We start from the raw sequence: 15,653 nt of genomic DNA, 5'->3' as shown, positions 1-15,653 counted from the left end.
AGGAGTGTAGTACAGGAGAAGGGATTCCACTTTGAAGCATGATGGAGTTTGGAGCTTTGGTCTCTTTAAAAAAAAATAATGGAGGAAGAAGTGGATACGAAGGGATAAGTGCCAGACTTTGTAATTCTCAGCTGTGCCAATGAGCCAGTGAAGTCAGTCTTTAAAGCACAGACTCATCAAAAGCTCTTTTTTCATTAGAGCTTTGCAGTCTTGGGATGAAAATGTCACTAGTGACTTATAAGAAGCAAAAACCAAATTAAAGGCCAATTTCTTTCCCTACCGAATTATTATCTATGAGTGTAAAAGAAAGTACCTAGGCAAGACCAAGGGTGAGACAATTTTATTTGTCTTACTGACAGTGAAAGTCTAATTAGACTGACAAATCTTCTGTGCTATTTTCCTTTGTGATATACACTGTAAGGAAGGATTTAGCCTGGAGCTGCACGTTATAGAAAGACATTAATCAAGATTATTGGACACTCAACAGAAAACATAGTTAGAAGGCTGAAAAGCCTAATGGTTAAAAATAAAGGTTGAGAACCTTACTCTAAGCCATGACAATGGGCTGGACTCTCCATGTAGAAAATGGGACGATCCCTTCTTCTACTCTCTAGAGAGAACAGTCTGCATATAATAAATCATAAACTGTCATTCTATGACTCTAAGATCATAGCTGAAAACATCCACAAGTAATTTATTCTTATCACCTACAAGTTATAGTTTGAACAGTTAGGCAAGTGTCATTTTCCATATCTCAAGAAGTTCAGGCATGCCCTGGATATGTAACACAGCACACAGTTTCTGGTTCCACATGGAGAGCATAAGTTCATCTGTCCTCCCAGAAGGGTTCTGATCTATTTTGCACAGAAAACTGTTTTGATCTTGGGGTCCTCAGCCATCCATGCCATAGGCCAGACATATCAGGGACCTGCCCTAGGGCCTCCAGATTACCTGGTTCTCCACTTGGATTTGATGAACTGAGTGTGCTTGGAATGGAAGATGTGTATTAGGATGAATGATCTCTAGACTAGCTTTAGTAATTAACTTCACACAAGTTTGAAAACTGAATGACCCAGCTGTAAACAAAGACAGAATGAGCCACATAAAAGCATACGGAGAGTCTCCTAAAAAGCTTTGAACAGCGACTCATAAAAGAGAATTCTGACCACTTAAGCAGCTGCCATGGAAGCAGAAGACAAGAGAATGAGTGTCACTTTTACAGAGGTCTCCCAAACCAAAAAAATCCCTGAAGTATTTCATTAATAACTGCATTTGTTCTTTAAATCAGCATATAGGGACAAAAAGGGATTCCAGGACCACTGACTAATTAAGTAACCCTGTGAGAAGCATGACAACCTTGCAAGAATGTGGTGTGGCTCAGCACAGTGACTCTCATGCAGAAGCAGTCTGCACGGCACCTTACTGTGCCACACAGAAATGCTAGCAGCTTGTCTTTCAGACCTTTGTGGCTAACATGGCGAAGCAGAAGTCTCAGAGAGGATGTTATTATCATAGGACAGTCTGATGTGTCAGGGCCCTGAGAGCCAGCAAGAAATTAGTACATGCCACTGTACTTAAATCCAGGACAAAAACCAGGTGTGAGAAAGTCAAATCAGTGCTTCTTCTTGTGGCAGCAGAGCACAAGCACCATTTGCAACTCACTGAAACAGACACAAGCCGAAACTTCTTTCTTTCCCTTATTTTCAGTTAGCAAAAAAAGTCAGCTCTTGCTACTTCCTTCTCTGAATCATAGAAACATTCCCAGCAATATAGGATACAGCCATACATCTCACCTGTTTCTCACTCAAATCCTAGCTGTCCTCCTTTGCCTTGAGTTTTACTGCCTTGCAGAAATTTAGTATACATTTATAGACATTTTAAATGCTAATTTCAGTGCCACTACGTATTTCCAGCAATATTTTTATCTCAATTCCCTTTATCTTGGTTGTTTGTCCAAAACTATATACCTTGTCTGAGATCTTCAAAAGTTGATGCATATCATAGGCCTGAATATGCACTGTGTATTTCTAAACCTCTTCATTTTCTCAGCTGTTTTATTCTAACTGTGCTCTAAAATACTTCTGTCAGTACACAGACTACCTAACTGCGGGAGGTATCTTGGTGTGTGTTAACAAACAGAAGATATGTTTGCACTTATCATGCTCTTCTGTAGTTTCTGAACAAGTGATGTGTACATCTAAGTCCTTCTGAAATTCCCCTGGATTCTGTAACACTTTGTGATTACTGACTTGATATTCTGCACAAGGTTTATATGCATTTCAAAAAGGAATAGTTTAAATTACTTACATATGAAATTGAGTAATACAAATAGCACATATATTCCTAACAGAGTAAGAACAGTAATTATTTTTCATGATTTGTGCTATTTTGCATTAGATGCTTCACTTTTATTTGTATCATGCCAGGTATTTCTACAATTGGCCAGAACCGTTCTGGGCCAAGTAATGCGCATGTGCAAAATAAAAAGTACATGTTGAACTCAAGGAGTCTGCAATCTTAGCATAAAACAAGATAGCACACATAGATAAAGAAAAATGGATAATAAAACAAAAAATGTGACAACATTGATTGACTCGATAAACAGTTGTCTTAGACCACCATCAGCCTAACTTTTGGACTACTTTTGGGCATGCATCATGATGATAAAAAAGTTTCAACAGGACTGGAAAAATAACCTGCTATTGCCTTTTGTATGGTATCAGGAAGCAGAAAGATTCCTATGATCAAATCTAAGAGGTGAACAAAAAGTGCTTGAATTGTGCTGATTGGAATCAGAAGAGGCTAAACTTTATGCAGCCTTAAAAGTGAAGAATAACTGTTTATTTCTGAGCAGAAAAAAGAACTCTGGAACAAGGTAACAACTAACTGTATTTGTACCTCTCATAGCCTTAGGTATCTATATTTTATGTTTCCCAAAGAGTAAACTTGCTCTATTATATTTTTCCACCACTTAGATCTAAAATTGTAAGCAGGCTTGATGATGGTGATGTCGAACACAAGCAAGATAAAATAACCATTAGGCACCTGAAAAACCATGGCTGGAGACACTGCCCAAACAGGAAAAGACAATTTCTTCTCACTTTCACCACAGAGATACTGCAGCTTAAGCAGACAGAATCAAATTCCACCAAAAATAAGGAAGAAAGCCAAGCTATCTCTGCTGCAACAGCGATAAAATGGCCCGATATTGAAATGCAGAAAGTTGTAATGGAGGTACATATTGACCTTTATTTTTCTTTCAGCGGGTAGCATGAAGTGTCAAAGAGTTATTGCTTTAATATCAGCTGAGATGAGGCCATTTGTTGTGGTGCATGTGTATCCAGGAAATCGCTGCTCTAACCATGTTTTTAGAAGCACTTTGACACTTTATTAAATCTTCTTGATGCTCTTTCAGCACACAGTGGTCTCTGTAGGCTGAGTGAACTGCCACGTAGGCTAGGCAGGAAGCTTTCAGAAAGAGTTCCTTTTCAGGCAAGCCAGCATCATTTCCAGCTTGACCCAGCCCATAAAGATCCAGTGGCATTTTCTGTCAACTGGTATAGCTAAACACAGTTCTGCTGCCTTTAAAAATTATAAGAGGGCAGGATAAGAACCACTGACTTTATCATTCTGGAGATGGAACTGTGCAAATATTTTCTCTAAAATTAGAACTAGTCACTGCAGAGAAGGAAATTCTCACAAAGTTTATGACAAACAATGACCAAATGGGGGTAATTTCCCCTCATTTAGCTGGAACTTTATAAAATCACCTACTGGGTGTTTAAGGCTAATAACTCAATCCCAGTCCTGTTGCCATCTGGATTTACAGAATACCAAAGTTAAATTTTGCACTGTTAAACCTCAGCTTGGAATTAATTACTCTAATAGTTGTAAATTCCACTGCAGCCAGACGTACCTCACAGAACTGTTGTGGTTGGAAGTGACCTCTGGATGTCATCTACTACAAACCTCTGGTCAAGTAGGATCATGCAGAATCAGCTGTTCAGAACTATGTGCAGATGGCTTTTGAATTTTAACAACATGGACTCTCCACAACCTTTTGGGGCAACCTGCACCCATACTCAATCAACCTCATGTTACAAATGTTTCCCAATGATTAGAGGGAAAGTCCTGTGTTTCAGTTTGTGCCCATCGTCTCTGGTCCTGTCACTGGGCACCACTGTCATCTTTACTCCTCCTTCAGGTATTTGTACACACAGTTAAGATGCCCCCATGAGCTTTCTTTTTTCTAGGACAAACAGACCCAGCTCTCAGCCTTTCTTCATGCAAGAAATGTTCCAGTCCCTTACTCACTTTAGAGACCCTTAGCTAGAGTATCTCCAGTAGCTTCATGTCTCTAATGCTTTCAAAATACATTTCATTCTAATTGATAACACAATAGCATGAGAGCATACTGCTGAAATAAATAATCCACAGCTCAGATTGGTTAGTCAAATGATTCTTTTCTTCACACAGTCAAGGAGAGCCAATTGAAGGTGTTTATTTCTAATCAGTACCATATTCTGGCTGCCACAAAAGTGGTTCCAAAACCACTGCATTTTAAGGGTTGAAATAACTGGCACAATTAAGTCAGATAATCTGAAATTAATTTTTTATTTAGGAATGATTTTTACCAAATAGATGGGAACTGCTCTATGTTGGAACATCTACGTTTTGCAAGAAACTGATCTTGATAGCATTCCTTCAAAATTCTCTGCAGGAAGGCTATAAAAGGGAAATAAAAAATGACTCCAAATGGAAGCAATGCTCCATTGCTTTTTTCCTCATTATGAACTTCACTACTGCAGCAGTTCATCCTGTCATAATAATAAATAACCATACACCCACCTCCCATTAAGCTGCGTAACTCTCTTCAGAATACATTTCTCCACATATGGAACTTTTGAAACAGTTAAAACCTTGTTCTTGTTCACACTGTGACAATCTCACACAAATCAGATTGCACTAGATCAGGAGAAAAATCCTTTCCTACTCTTACATGTATGTGCCACAACAATTAAGCCAGCTGTTTGTCCTGTGTGCAACACAGGAGGACGTCTTTAAAATAGTGTTGCATGGAGCATTATTCAGAGAACATAGCTCCTATGAACTTACAAATGAGCAGCAAGACAAATTAAGAACGGAAGGAAATGGAAAGGACTAACTGACTCACCTGGATGCTGGGCGGTGAACGATTTTTTCGGGTGGTAGTGGTCGCCATTGTGGTTGTAGTTTCCATGACTGTAGTCGACATTTCCGGTGGCACCGATGTTGTGGGTGTTGTTCCCAAGATGGAAGGGACTTCCCCAACGAGTCGGACGCTTCCATTGATTTTAATGTTGGGGTTGTTCTCTGCTGCCATGTTCAGCACTTTCAGGCCATTGTAATAGAGCCCGGAGAGCTGGCCTTGGAAGAGACGCCCTCTGTCCTTCCCTCCTATGGCTATTTGCGCCTGGGTGTTGAAGATCGTTAACTGTCGTCCTAGTGAAGGGGGGTGAATAACATTATTGACAGACATTTCCTTCAATTTGCACACTACATTGAGCCCTGGCCCGAAGTGATGGACAAAGAAGTAGATTCATTCTTGGGAGTGTATATGATGACTGTAGAGAAACAGTATAGAACTGTGGTGCCTAAAAGTCATTAATGAGGATGATTAGCCTGGAAGTATGAATACCTAAAACTGAACCTCACACCTCAGCATCCACTCACACATCAAAACTCTGGAGGACCTTTAGAAATCTGAACCTGTTCTTTTAGGATTGGATTAATTTTAAACTACAATAGGACTTCAACATGTGGCTATTTTTGTACTATCAATTCAAACTGCAGTACCTGTCAAGATTTAGCCCATAAATAAACCCCCTCTTGGACTTTTTGGTCAAAGCATTAGATTGACTCATAAAGCCACTTTTAATAATGCCAAGGTTTCAAGGGTTGGCTGAAAACCAGTAAAACATCAGGTAAAAATGAAACTATATAATAATTAAGTAGGAGTGTTATCATAGAATCAGTCATGATCTTTCACCTGTAAACTTTATGTTGTGAAGGTTTGCAAATCTAAACCCAAGAAAGAACAAATGCAAACATTTCTGATGTCTCTGAAAGAGCAAAGCTTTTGAAATAGTGAGGATAATAATGCCCCAGAATGGTTAAGCCCCAGAATGCCTAGCTCTGCTCTTACAGACAGTGAAATACAAATGTAGGTAGGGTTATGTGGTTTAGTTGAGGTCACATCTTGAGTGTTAGAAGAAGTCCAGTATCATATGTAATAAAAAATACAATTATTAAAAATAAATCTAGTAAAAGTTGCCAATTTACCTAGTTCTGCAGGACACTTACATCACATTCAGCCTGGACTGCTCTATAAACACTGCTTATGTCCCAGACTGCACTAGGTTGACCATGTTAAGAAATAAATTGCTTCATGAAGTGCAAAGACAGTGCCTATAATTTCACTATTCCTCAAAAGATTAGGTGAATGCCACCTGAACTCTCCTGAATTAGCAGACAACCAGACTGGACATTGCTCAGAAGAGTTATCAATGCAGCTTCAAGTCAATCATCATTTAAATATCTTGCACTTTCCCATTTTTATGAAGTTTGAAATATGTTTTCCAATTCCATTCCCACTCCCCAGTTCTCACTCGCCACTTTCTGCCTAGTCCAGCCTGATGAGAAGTGCAGAATGCCACCATATAGGTGGCATTCTATGGTCCACTGTTCATTCCTTCATAGCCAGTGGTTAGTGTAGATCAAAATACATGGGGGAGCTCACCAATTTTGGTCGTCGTGGCAGGTCTCGAAGTCAAGTGGTGATGCGGTGTAGCATCATCTTATGGTGACAGGATGGACCATGGGGAAGAGAATGGGGACAAGAGAAGAAATGTATCTGAAAGTAGTTCCTGTCCCCAAAGAGGGCCCTAGCTAACTTAGCAACAGTATAGGGAGAGGTGTAACACACAGACATGTGGAGGTGGGCTGCACATCCCTTGTGCTCGTCACTCTCAGATTTGTAAATGGAAAATCAGGAGTTGGTCAGGGTGGAGTAAGTGCATTGATGAAGAAATGAGAAATAAAAATGGGGGATGTCCTTCCCCTGGAAAGTGTTGAAACACCTGATGCGATGTTCTGCATCTCAGGAGGTTTTAAACTTGCCAGAGGCAACATGTGTCTATTAAACATCAATAAACATGCACTGAAGCCACACATCCTCAGAATGTAAACAGAGCCTTTACTCTTGTCTATGACAAAAATAGGGCCCAGTAACATCTGTTAAGATATTCATCCCTCTCAGCCCAGTTCCTGTCTGAATTAGATGAAATGGCACTGTACACCGTAGAAGGTCAAACTCCTGTCCCATACCATGTCCTCAGATCTTGCTTTTCTTTTCTGTCATGTTGTGCTTTGGATTTTGTAAGGGATATGCAGTAAGAATTTTACTATGCCATTTCTCCTTCTCTGAATATCTTCCCTCCCTCCAGCACTATAGCTCTGTCTGTATTGCCCCTGCCCCTACAAACTCAGTCATGTCACTTGCCACTGTTCCCTTCTTCCCATCTCACTCATGATAAAAGTGCCAAAGAGTAGAGGTAAGATGAGTAAAGAAGGGACTTATGAGTAAAGGGAAGTATTTCAGGGATAACATCTTGAGATGTTATCCCTGAAAACAGATGGAAGACAACTGTCAGTTTTCCATTTGCATTTCCATTCCTTTCTTCCTTTGAATTAATTTAGTACCTTTTTTTATCTTTTGCCAAAGGGAAGAAGGTGGATGGTGATAAGAAAGGACAATTTTTTGCTGCTCCAGGTAGGAGAGCTCCCCAAACAAGGATAGGAGAGGGGTTCTCTCACTTTTACTGGAGGATTATGACTCAGCTCAGGATATCAACTCTTCTAACCCAAGCTCATAGCATAGCTTTACATGTCTGTCATATCTCTTGCATTATTTGCAAGAATGAAGAGTAAGTATATGAATCCTGAAAAAAAGAGACCATGTCTCCAATTCTGGGCCTTCATCTGCATCTTCTAATGTTGAAATAAAGTATACACCAAGGAGGTGACCCTTTTCCAGCAAAAAAAGAAAAAAAAAAAGGAAATTTGATTGTGTATTTTGGAGTCTTCACTGTTAAATGGTTTTCCAGATCAGGATTCATGCAGTGCACCACATGGTTAATGCTGGAAACCACACTAAAAATGTGTTTGCTAAAAGAACAATCACTTGCAGTCACCTACTACCTTCAATTCCTCGTTCTTTGCTCTAAGATGGTGTACATGTGCATGGTAAAGACACTGGGAAATGAATATGGAATGAAAAAAATCTTTGGAGGGAATATAAACTTCACTCTGCCACCATATGTCTCTTCTGATCATTCTTCGAATGAAATTTAGCTGAAGCCTTTACTTCCCCCAAGTAAAATTTATCTGGCCACTGGATTTTATTGAGGAACTATTTACATTAGTAAATTCTACTAGGTGTGTAATTCAATTCTGTAGTCCTTTTTTTTCCACAGAGAATTCTTCCCACTGTTATATTAGTGTCGTACTAAAGAAAAATTATGAGGTGCTTTGTAAGTATTCTGAATAGTTCAGGCTCTTGTTTCTTTGCTCTGTCATTGTCTTCTTCATTTGGAAAACTAAATTCTAATTAAAAATACCACAGAGAAATCTGAAATATAACTTTTCTGTACCACTAGAAGAGATTTCAGGCCTGATTTTGCAAATCCTAATTCATAATAATAGTACTTGCTTCAAAAGTACAGTTACATCAAGGAGGCTTTACAGGTAAGAGAGATTTGAATAATTAAGTACTTCTGGGATCAATCCTTTTGCTGAGATGCTTCTGGGTCTTTATTAGCTCATCCAATTGCAGAACAGGTAACATCTGTGCCTTAGCAGTCACCAAGTACTCTGCTAAGGAAATCTGCTGGATTTATGACTACTGAAGTTGAACAATCTAAGATTAACACTTCTTTTTATATTCACATACATAATCTCAGTGAGGTTAACAGCATTTAATATTTTGCTTATAACTCATGCAATTCACGACTGTAAACCTGAGCTCTTAAAATTATTTTAAACTAATTTATAGGAATTAAAAGCCCTTCAAAGCCAATAGTGATGCCACTTCAGAAAGATAATGTATTATATTTGTTTTTCAAGAATGAAGTATTTCATTATTATGAATAACATAGCAGTACGAAAGGAAGAACAAATCTATAGCATTCAAAAATGTCAATCAAAAAGTGTTTCATCTTACCTCACCCAAGCCAAGAGCTCACATAGGCAAGACAGCTATTCTATATGCTGACTCTTTGATTAATCTATTGCTCCATCCATCAGTTTGTCTTGCTCCATTTTGATGGGAAGCTACCCTTTCATTCACCATCTTTATAACGTCTTCTGACAGAAGGTTTTTGGATTACATTAATTGTTAGGCGGACGACCATATGGATGAGCAGGCTAGTGAACAGCTACATACATTATTCACTCTTATATTTTTTTAATTTGAGTGGTACCTGAGTTGCTCAAAATGTCTGTCTACTTTGGAATGAAGGAACCAAGTTATATTGTCCCAGGTGTTACACTGTAAAATGTCATTCCCTGACACATAATGGAAAGACTGAATTTCCTTTCACTTTTGCAAAAATATAGCCCTATCCTTCTAGCCTGACCACATCCAGTGCTTTGAGAGTGTCAAATATTGTCTCTTTTAGACTCTAGTGCATGTGTGATTGTCTTTTAACAAAGCATCAATATGCACAAAAGGTAGACTTCAGTTCAAAACTTCAGGATGAATTACAAATGAAAGTGTCTTGGCATGCTTTTAAGCTCAAACTTGTAGAAGCTGTGACATAAAATAAAAGATTTTGTGGAAGACCAAAGCCAAAAAAACCCAAAAAACAAAAAACCAACAACCAAACCAAAATTAAAAAAAAAAGATGAGTTTCTCAAGCACATGAATTGCATCAGGGAATTAGACATGCATCTGTTTTAACAAAATTGAGGCAATCATTGTCTTTAGTGTTAAAGGGACTTTAGCAATTCAGACTTACCAAAATTATTCTCTTTTTAGTGTTAAACTTTATTTATCTATTTTAGTTTGATCTTGTAAATTAATAGGGCAACCCACTGAGACTCAATAAGCATTTTCTGTTTATTGTTATCTTCAAATTTATTTACAATTTAGCTGAATTAACTGTTTTTGACATATGGGTAGTAAAAAAAAAAAAATCTATTTTGGTTACACAAGTATTTTTGCCTTATTTTCATTGATACTTTAGCTTTAGTTTTAAACATTACACCTTTGTAGACCAAGCCTGAAAAGTGAGCAACACTGCAAGCTCTCATTGAAGTTAATAGGAACTGAGTGTGCACAACACTTTGCAGGATCAGGCCCTTCACATGAAAATATTTTGACTGGATTTAAGCACATCCTTCCTGACCTTAATTCATACTGGATAAATCGATTTGTTAATTCAGCTGAAGTGAGAAATTTGAAACAGAGCATAAATTATATTTTCCCAGTCCTACCAGAGATTGGTTTTCCTTCCTGGAAAATGCGTTAACAACCATAGCCTAAATCATCACAGAAAATGCAAGAACGGAGTTCAAAGGTCACCCCCTTTTATTAGCAGTACTTTCATAAGTGGAAACAAGAGAAGATTGTGTTCTGCTTTGTCTAGATTTCAAGGCAAGGAGTTAGTTACAGTGTTTTTGTTTTTTAATACCACATTTACTAATAGAGGGAGAAGATCTTCCTGACTTAAACTCCACTGTATTACCAAGAGCCTTGCTCACGCCCTTCTGAAATCAGCAAGTTATTCTGTTACCTTCAACAGGCTTTAAAATGGGTTTCTACATCCAAGATACTTTTTTTTCCCTCTCCAAATTCCTTAAAAAAAAATAAATCACTGTTCTGACACACGTTCCATTTCAAAAAGGTCATGGACTGTATACAGAACTTTCACTCAAGCCATCTGGACTTATTCATGTTAACAAGTTTTTTGTTGAACTGAGGCCAATTACTCCAGGCAAACCCACAAAGTGGCACTGCCTCAGACTAAGAATTTGATCTGTATTTTAGACAAATATCATTTGACTATTCAACCTGTACTCCAGACATAGCATAAAAGCAACAGAACAACAATTTTCTCTGTCTCCCTCTCTGTAATTTAAATGAAAATGTTAAAAAATGTTTTCTTTACAACATTTTTTAAATAATTTAATTATCTTAATACAATTAAGAAATACATAGCCATAGTGGCTAATCAGACTCATGAGAAAAATGAACTTAAAGGAAGTGGTTTAACAAGTAGATTTGAAAATCTTTTAAGAAAACTTCAATAAAAATATATAAATGTAGCTCAAGCTCAAATTAAAATAGGAAAATCATGCAGTGGTTAAATTGCCATAATACATGTTGTTGCTCTTCACTCTTCTTCATTTTCTTCATTTGGATTTTTTTTTTTTTAGAAATCATCTCCTGAATTTTTCCTTGTTTGTCATTACTATTACAGCAAGCTTAGAATTTCGTCCCTTTAACTGCATTTTAATAGCAATGTATTATAGCATGATTTATCAACATATGGCAGGTGGAAGCTGACACAAATTATAATGAAAATTAAAACAGTCATTTATGCAGCAGGCGATTATCATTTAAGAAACATTTATTTGCAGGCTTTAAAAATGAGAGTTTAGAACCAAATGGGTTTAAAATGAAAGTTTTAATGACTGTTACCTTTTTCCTGCAGCCACTCCTCTACAGGCCGGTTATATTTGAAGGGGATTTTCTGTTTTACCATTTGGAACCGTTCACTATCAGTGTTGCCTTTAAAGTTTAAAAAACAGCTTAAAAACAATCTGTAAAGTCAATGAAATAGTTAAAACATCCTAGATTTTTTTGGTTTTTATGACCTTATTTAGCTATAGATAAATAAGTGTGCATGTGTGTACATATATATATATATAATATTTGAAAAGAGATTTATCTTTAGTAGAGTGGAGAATAGTTATACATCCAATTGCCTGAGGTTCTGGAAGGTCAAAGAAATTAAAGCCTACAAAAAAAAGATAACTCAGATTCTCCTCAGAGTATTTGTTTATCCAAATTGGTTAGAAGGCATGTGCAATTTGTCTGCAGTGTGAGACCTTGAGTGAACTCAGTGCCATGAGCTAAGACATTTTGATCAGACTCTGGATCTGATTGCATATGGACATGGCACAATATGTCAGTCACATAAACACACAGCAGTAATTTGAAAAACCTTCTTGCACTGGTAAAAGACACCTGTTAGCACTAGAAACCCAGTAAACAGAAAAAAAAAGGAAGGAAGAAAATATAAGAAATTGATGTCAAAGTATCTAATAGAATTAGTTTAAAAAAAATCCAAACACCTAAGAATGGAAAGATAAACAGGAAAAAAAAAAAGAAGTAAAATTTGAAAAGAGGAAGAACTGTTAATTAAGGACACATAAAAACTTCTTTTCAGTTACCAAAGATTTGGGCCTGTTGCCAGAATAAAACAAATGCTTAGAAACCAATTTAAATAAAAGCAGAAATAATTAGCCAAAATGTAAATTCCGGCAATTACAGTACCATTGTTCCATGTTGATGGATAATAGACTCATCCATTAAAATGTGCTTTGGTAGAAAGCTCCTATTGCTTGCACAGCTCAGAGAGGAACAGGATTCACACAAGCCTCTGTCCAAGTTCCCTAGCTACTGGAAAATTGTACAAGTCAGATGGAACCTCTAGTAGAAAGGAGCAGCTTAGTTTGATGGTGCTAAGAATGACAGTGACCAAGTGCCATCATTCTGCTTTTTCATTTTCTTCAGCTACAGTCACTTTCTGATTAATTCTAATTTTTGCTTCAAGTATTATTTTTACAAAAACTCTTCAGATAGGCATAAGAGAAGTACTTTTTTTACATGCAACATTATAATATTATAGAAAAAGGATTAAGCCTACAACTTACTGAAGTAATGTTACCATAAGTAAAAGTTCAGTAAATCAGTTGTGCTCTGGTATGTGTTTTGAAGAAATGGTGGTCCAAGTCAGCAACTCCTCTGTATAATTTACAGAATTGCCTTTAACGTCACACATATAAATATCCTAATGGGGCTTCATATTTATTTGACTTTCTGAAACAGACGTAATCTTTTTCCAATGTAAAGAGAGACCAATGAAAAAAAGCATAATTAAAAATGAAATCATGTAAGTCCAGCCAGTCAAGAGCAGACACTGTGATACTGTAGGGAGGGAATATGACTGGTGAATCTCATGTGTTTCATCATCCTCACTGCCCAGCTGTTGCTCAGAAATGCTGCCAGTCTGTGTGAGGTACCTGATGACCACAGCTGGGCTCTCCAGCAGCACCTTGGAACTGCTGACTTTCTGCTGCACGTGAGAAGCACTACAGCAACACACCAGATATAGTCCCACAAGGATTCATATGACCTAATCTTAAGGAGAATTTGTAAAAATCATCATCTATATCATTGTAAGCTCAGCTGTAAGGAAAGCAGCAATTTGCATTTGGGTTAGTATCCCCAACTATAATGATGAACATTTAGAAGCTTTGCTGCTTATTTGGGGTGCACAGTAAAAAAGAAGCAAAAGCATATAAGAACAACTTTACTGACCAAATTACTTACTACCTTCCTGAAAAGTCAGATGACTTTTTACCTTCCATACATTATATATTAATTGTGGGAAACTGCTATTCTCCATCACAGAAATATCTAATTAAGCACCAGCTGACACACATTATTGCTCCAGTTTCTCTGTTACACCCCAGATGCCTGCCTTATACAGTTGGTTATTCAGATAAACTAAAAAGAAAAAGATAAAATTGAAAATACTCTCTCAGTCATCTGTCAAGTCATATTTAACTACTCAGATGCCTGCCTTATACACTTGGTTATTCAGATAAACTAAAAGGAAAAGATAAAATTGAAAATACTCTCTCAGTCATCTGTCAAGTCATATTTAACTACGTACTGTGGTGACTTGGAGTCACTCACAGACATGAAGTTACCTTTAAGTACATTCCTAGCTCTCATAATTCATATCAGCACCACCAAAAAGTCAGTTCTATACTTCTACAAATACATATTCCTAAACAGAAAATCTGAACCATGTTCAATCCAGGAACCAAGCAAAAACTGATAAAGAGGAACTGAGTTAATACAAACAACAAAAACAAATAAAAAAACCCTCTACCTAGAGCTAAAGAGACAGTAATATTAACAAAAAAAAAAATATTTGATCTGTTCAATAATAATAAACTGAAATGAAAGCTTCCTTTCCTGCAAGTTCTGCCATTCATTTAAGCCTAGGGGCAGCTTACAGGACAGGGAAGCAGACCCATTGGTTTGGGGAGAACAGAAAAAAAATTAAGTGAATCTCACTGCAAGACCAATTTGTTTTCTAAGATCAGTTAGCTGATCTAAGACATTCAGCTTAGGCTTTTTCTGAACACACCAATCCATGCCCATCAAAATAGATAAATCTCATAAACGCAATAATGAAAATTCTGCACCTCCTTTAGGATTTTTTTTTTGTTTAGTTGCAGTGTGCAATTTTTTTTTTTTTTTGTATGTGTGTGTGTGTGCAGGGAAAGAGTACTAAGTTCTGAAAAATCCTCAGGAGGCATTTCAATGGCATTTAAAGACCTTTCTCTCTCAACTTAGATTTGAACACTTACAAAAAGGCTGCTACTGTAAAGAGTACTAGGTTCTGAAAAATCCTCTGGAGGCATTTCAATGGCATTTAAAGACCTAACTTTCTCTCTCAACTTAGATTTGAACACTTACAAAAAGGCTGCTACTGTATCTATATTGCACGTGATAGAGATAGACACAGTTTTGATATAAATGGGGGTTATTCCCCACTTTAGAGAGTACATTCTAGGCTAGGACTACTGGTTAAATGAGTGCATTGGTATTACAATGTCGATGGACAGGCACATTTTCTATAGTCCTAAAGAAATTCTATAACACTATTTACAAGCAACAAGAAACTCCACTGTCTTCATCCATATTGGTATGCACACACAAAAGTAACCTTTTACTGGTGGCAATGAGATCTTTTTCAGAAAGAAGACATTTCAGAAGAACACTAGAGTCAGCCAGGGGCTGGCATGGAGTGCTTCTCCCTCTGTGTGAAAGGCTGACTGTAGAAAAGAAAAAAACATGGTGAATTGAAATTCCTCAGAAATAGAGTGTCTGACAAGAACAGGCCAATAAAACTGAGGTAAAAAAAGGAAGTGGGACAATCAAAAAAGACATGACAATGAAAAATGGGTTTCTTATAGTTCTAGACCTTCAAGAAAACCAGAAAGGACAACTATTCCCCACCACATCTTTAAAAACTTTTTTTTAATCAGGTTTAATTTAATTTTATTATGTTGTTATTATTATGCAGATATATTCAGCAAGATTAAAATACATATAAAAATCATATCTTTGAAAAACTGAGGGCATTAGAAAATTCAAATAGGTTTATATTGCAACATTAGTATCTGATCTGTTCTGTTTTGGTTTGTTTTTAAATTTTATTTCAGACATTTCTAAGAATGATTTTTAAAAACATGTGCATGAGAATGTGTTCACTTATATACCCAATTACAACAGTGAGCTAAAGAACAAC

The 15,653-nt window shown here is 37.0% G+C and overlaps 1 protein-coding gene across 18 annotated transcripts in view; it reads right to left on the bottom strand.

Annotated features, from left to right (window-relative positions):
* NRXN3 (neurexin 3) overlaps positions 1–15,653 on the bottom strand; it is a 920,037-nt gene that overhangs the window by 101,751 nt on the left and 802,633 nt on the right. For 11 of the 18 annotated variants that reach the window (XM_039705053.1, XM_039705055.1, XM_039705049.1 and 8 more), the window contains 3 exons: positions 11,741–11,830; positions 6,779–6,835; positions 5,174–5,481 (listed from right to left, as the gene is read on the bottom strand). In XM_039705053.1, the coding sequence (XP_039560987.1) occupies positions 5,174–5,481; positions 6,779–6,835; positions 11,741–11,830 (455 nt within the window). The remainder of the gene's footprint in view (positions 1–5,173; positions 5,482–6,778; positions 6,836–11,740; positions 11,831–15,653) is intronic. The other 7 variants (XM_039705065.1, XM_039705064.1, XM_039705051.1 and 4 more) reach the window with 1 other exon arrangement.

The sequence above is a fragment of the Passer montanus genome, unplaced genomic scaffold (assembly GCF_014805655.1).
Source record: "Passer montanus isolate IOZ18808 unplaced genomic scaffold, ASM1480565v1 scaffold18, whole genome shotgun sequence".
In the NCBI taxonomy this organism is placed as follows: Eukaryota; Metazoa; Chordata; class Aves; order Passeriformes; family Passeridae; genus Passer; species Passer montanus.
This window is presented reverse-complemented; position numbering and strand designations above follow the sequence as displayed.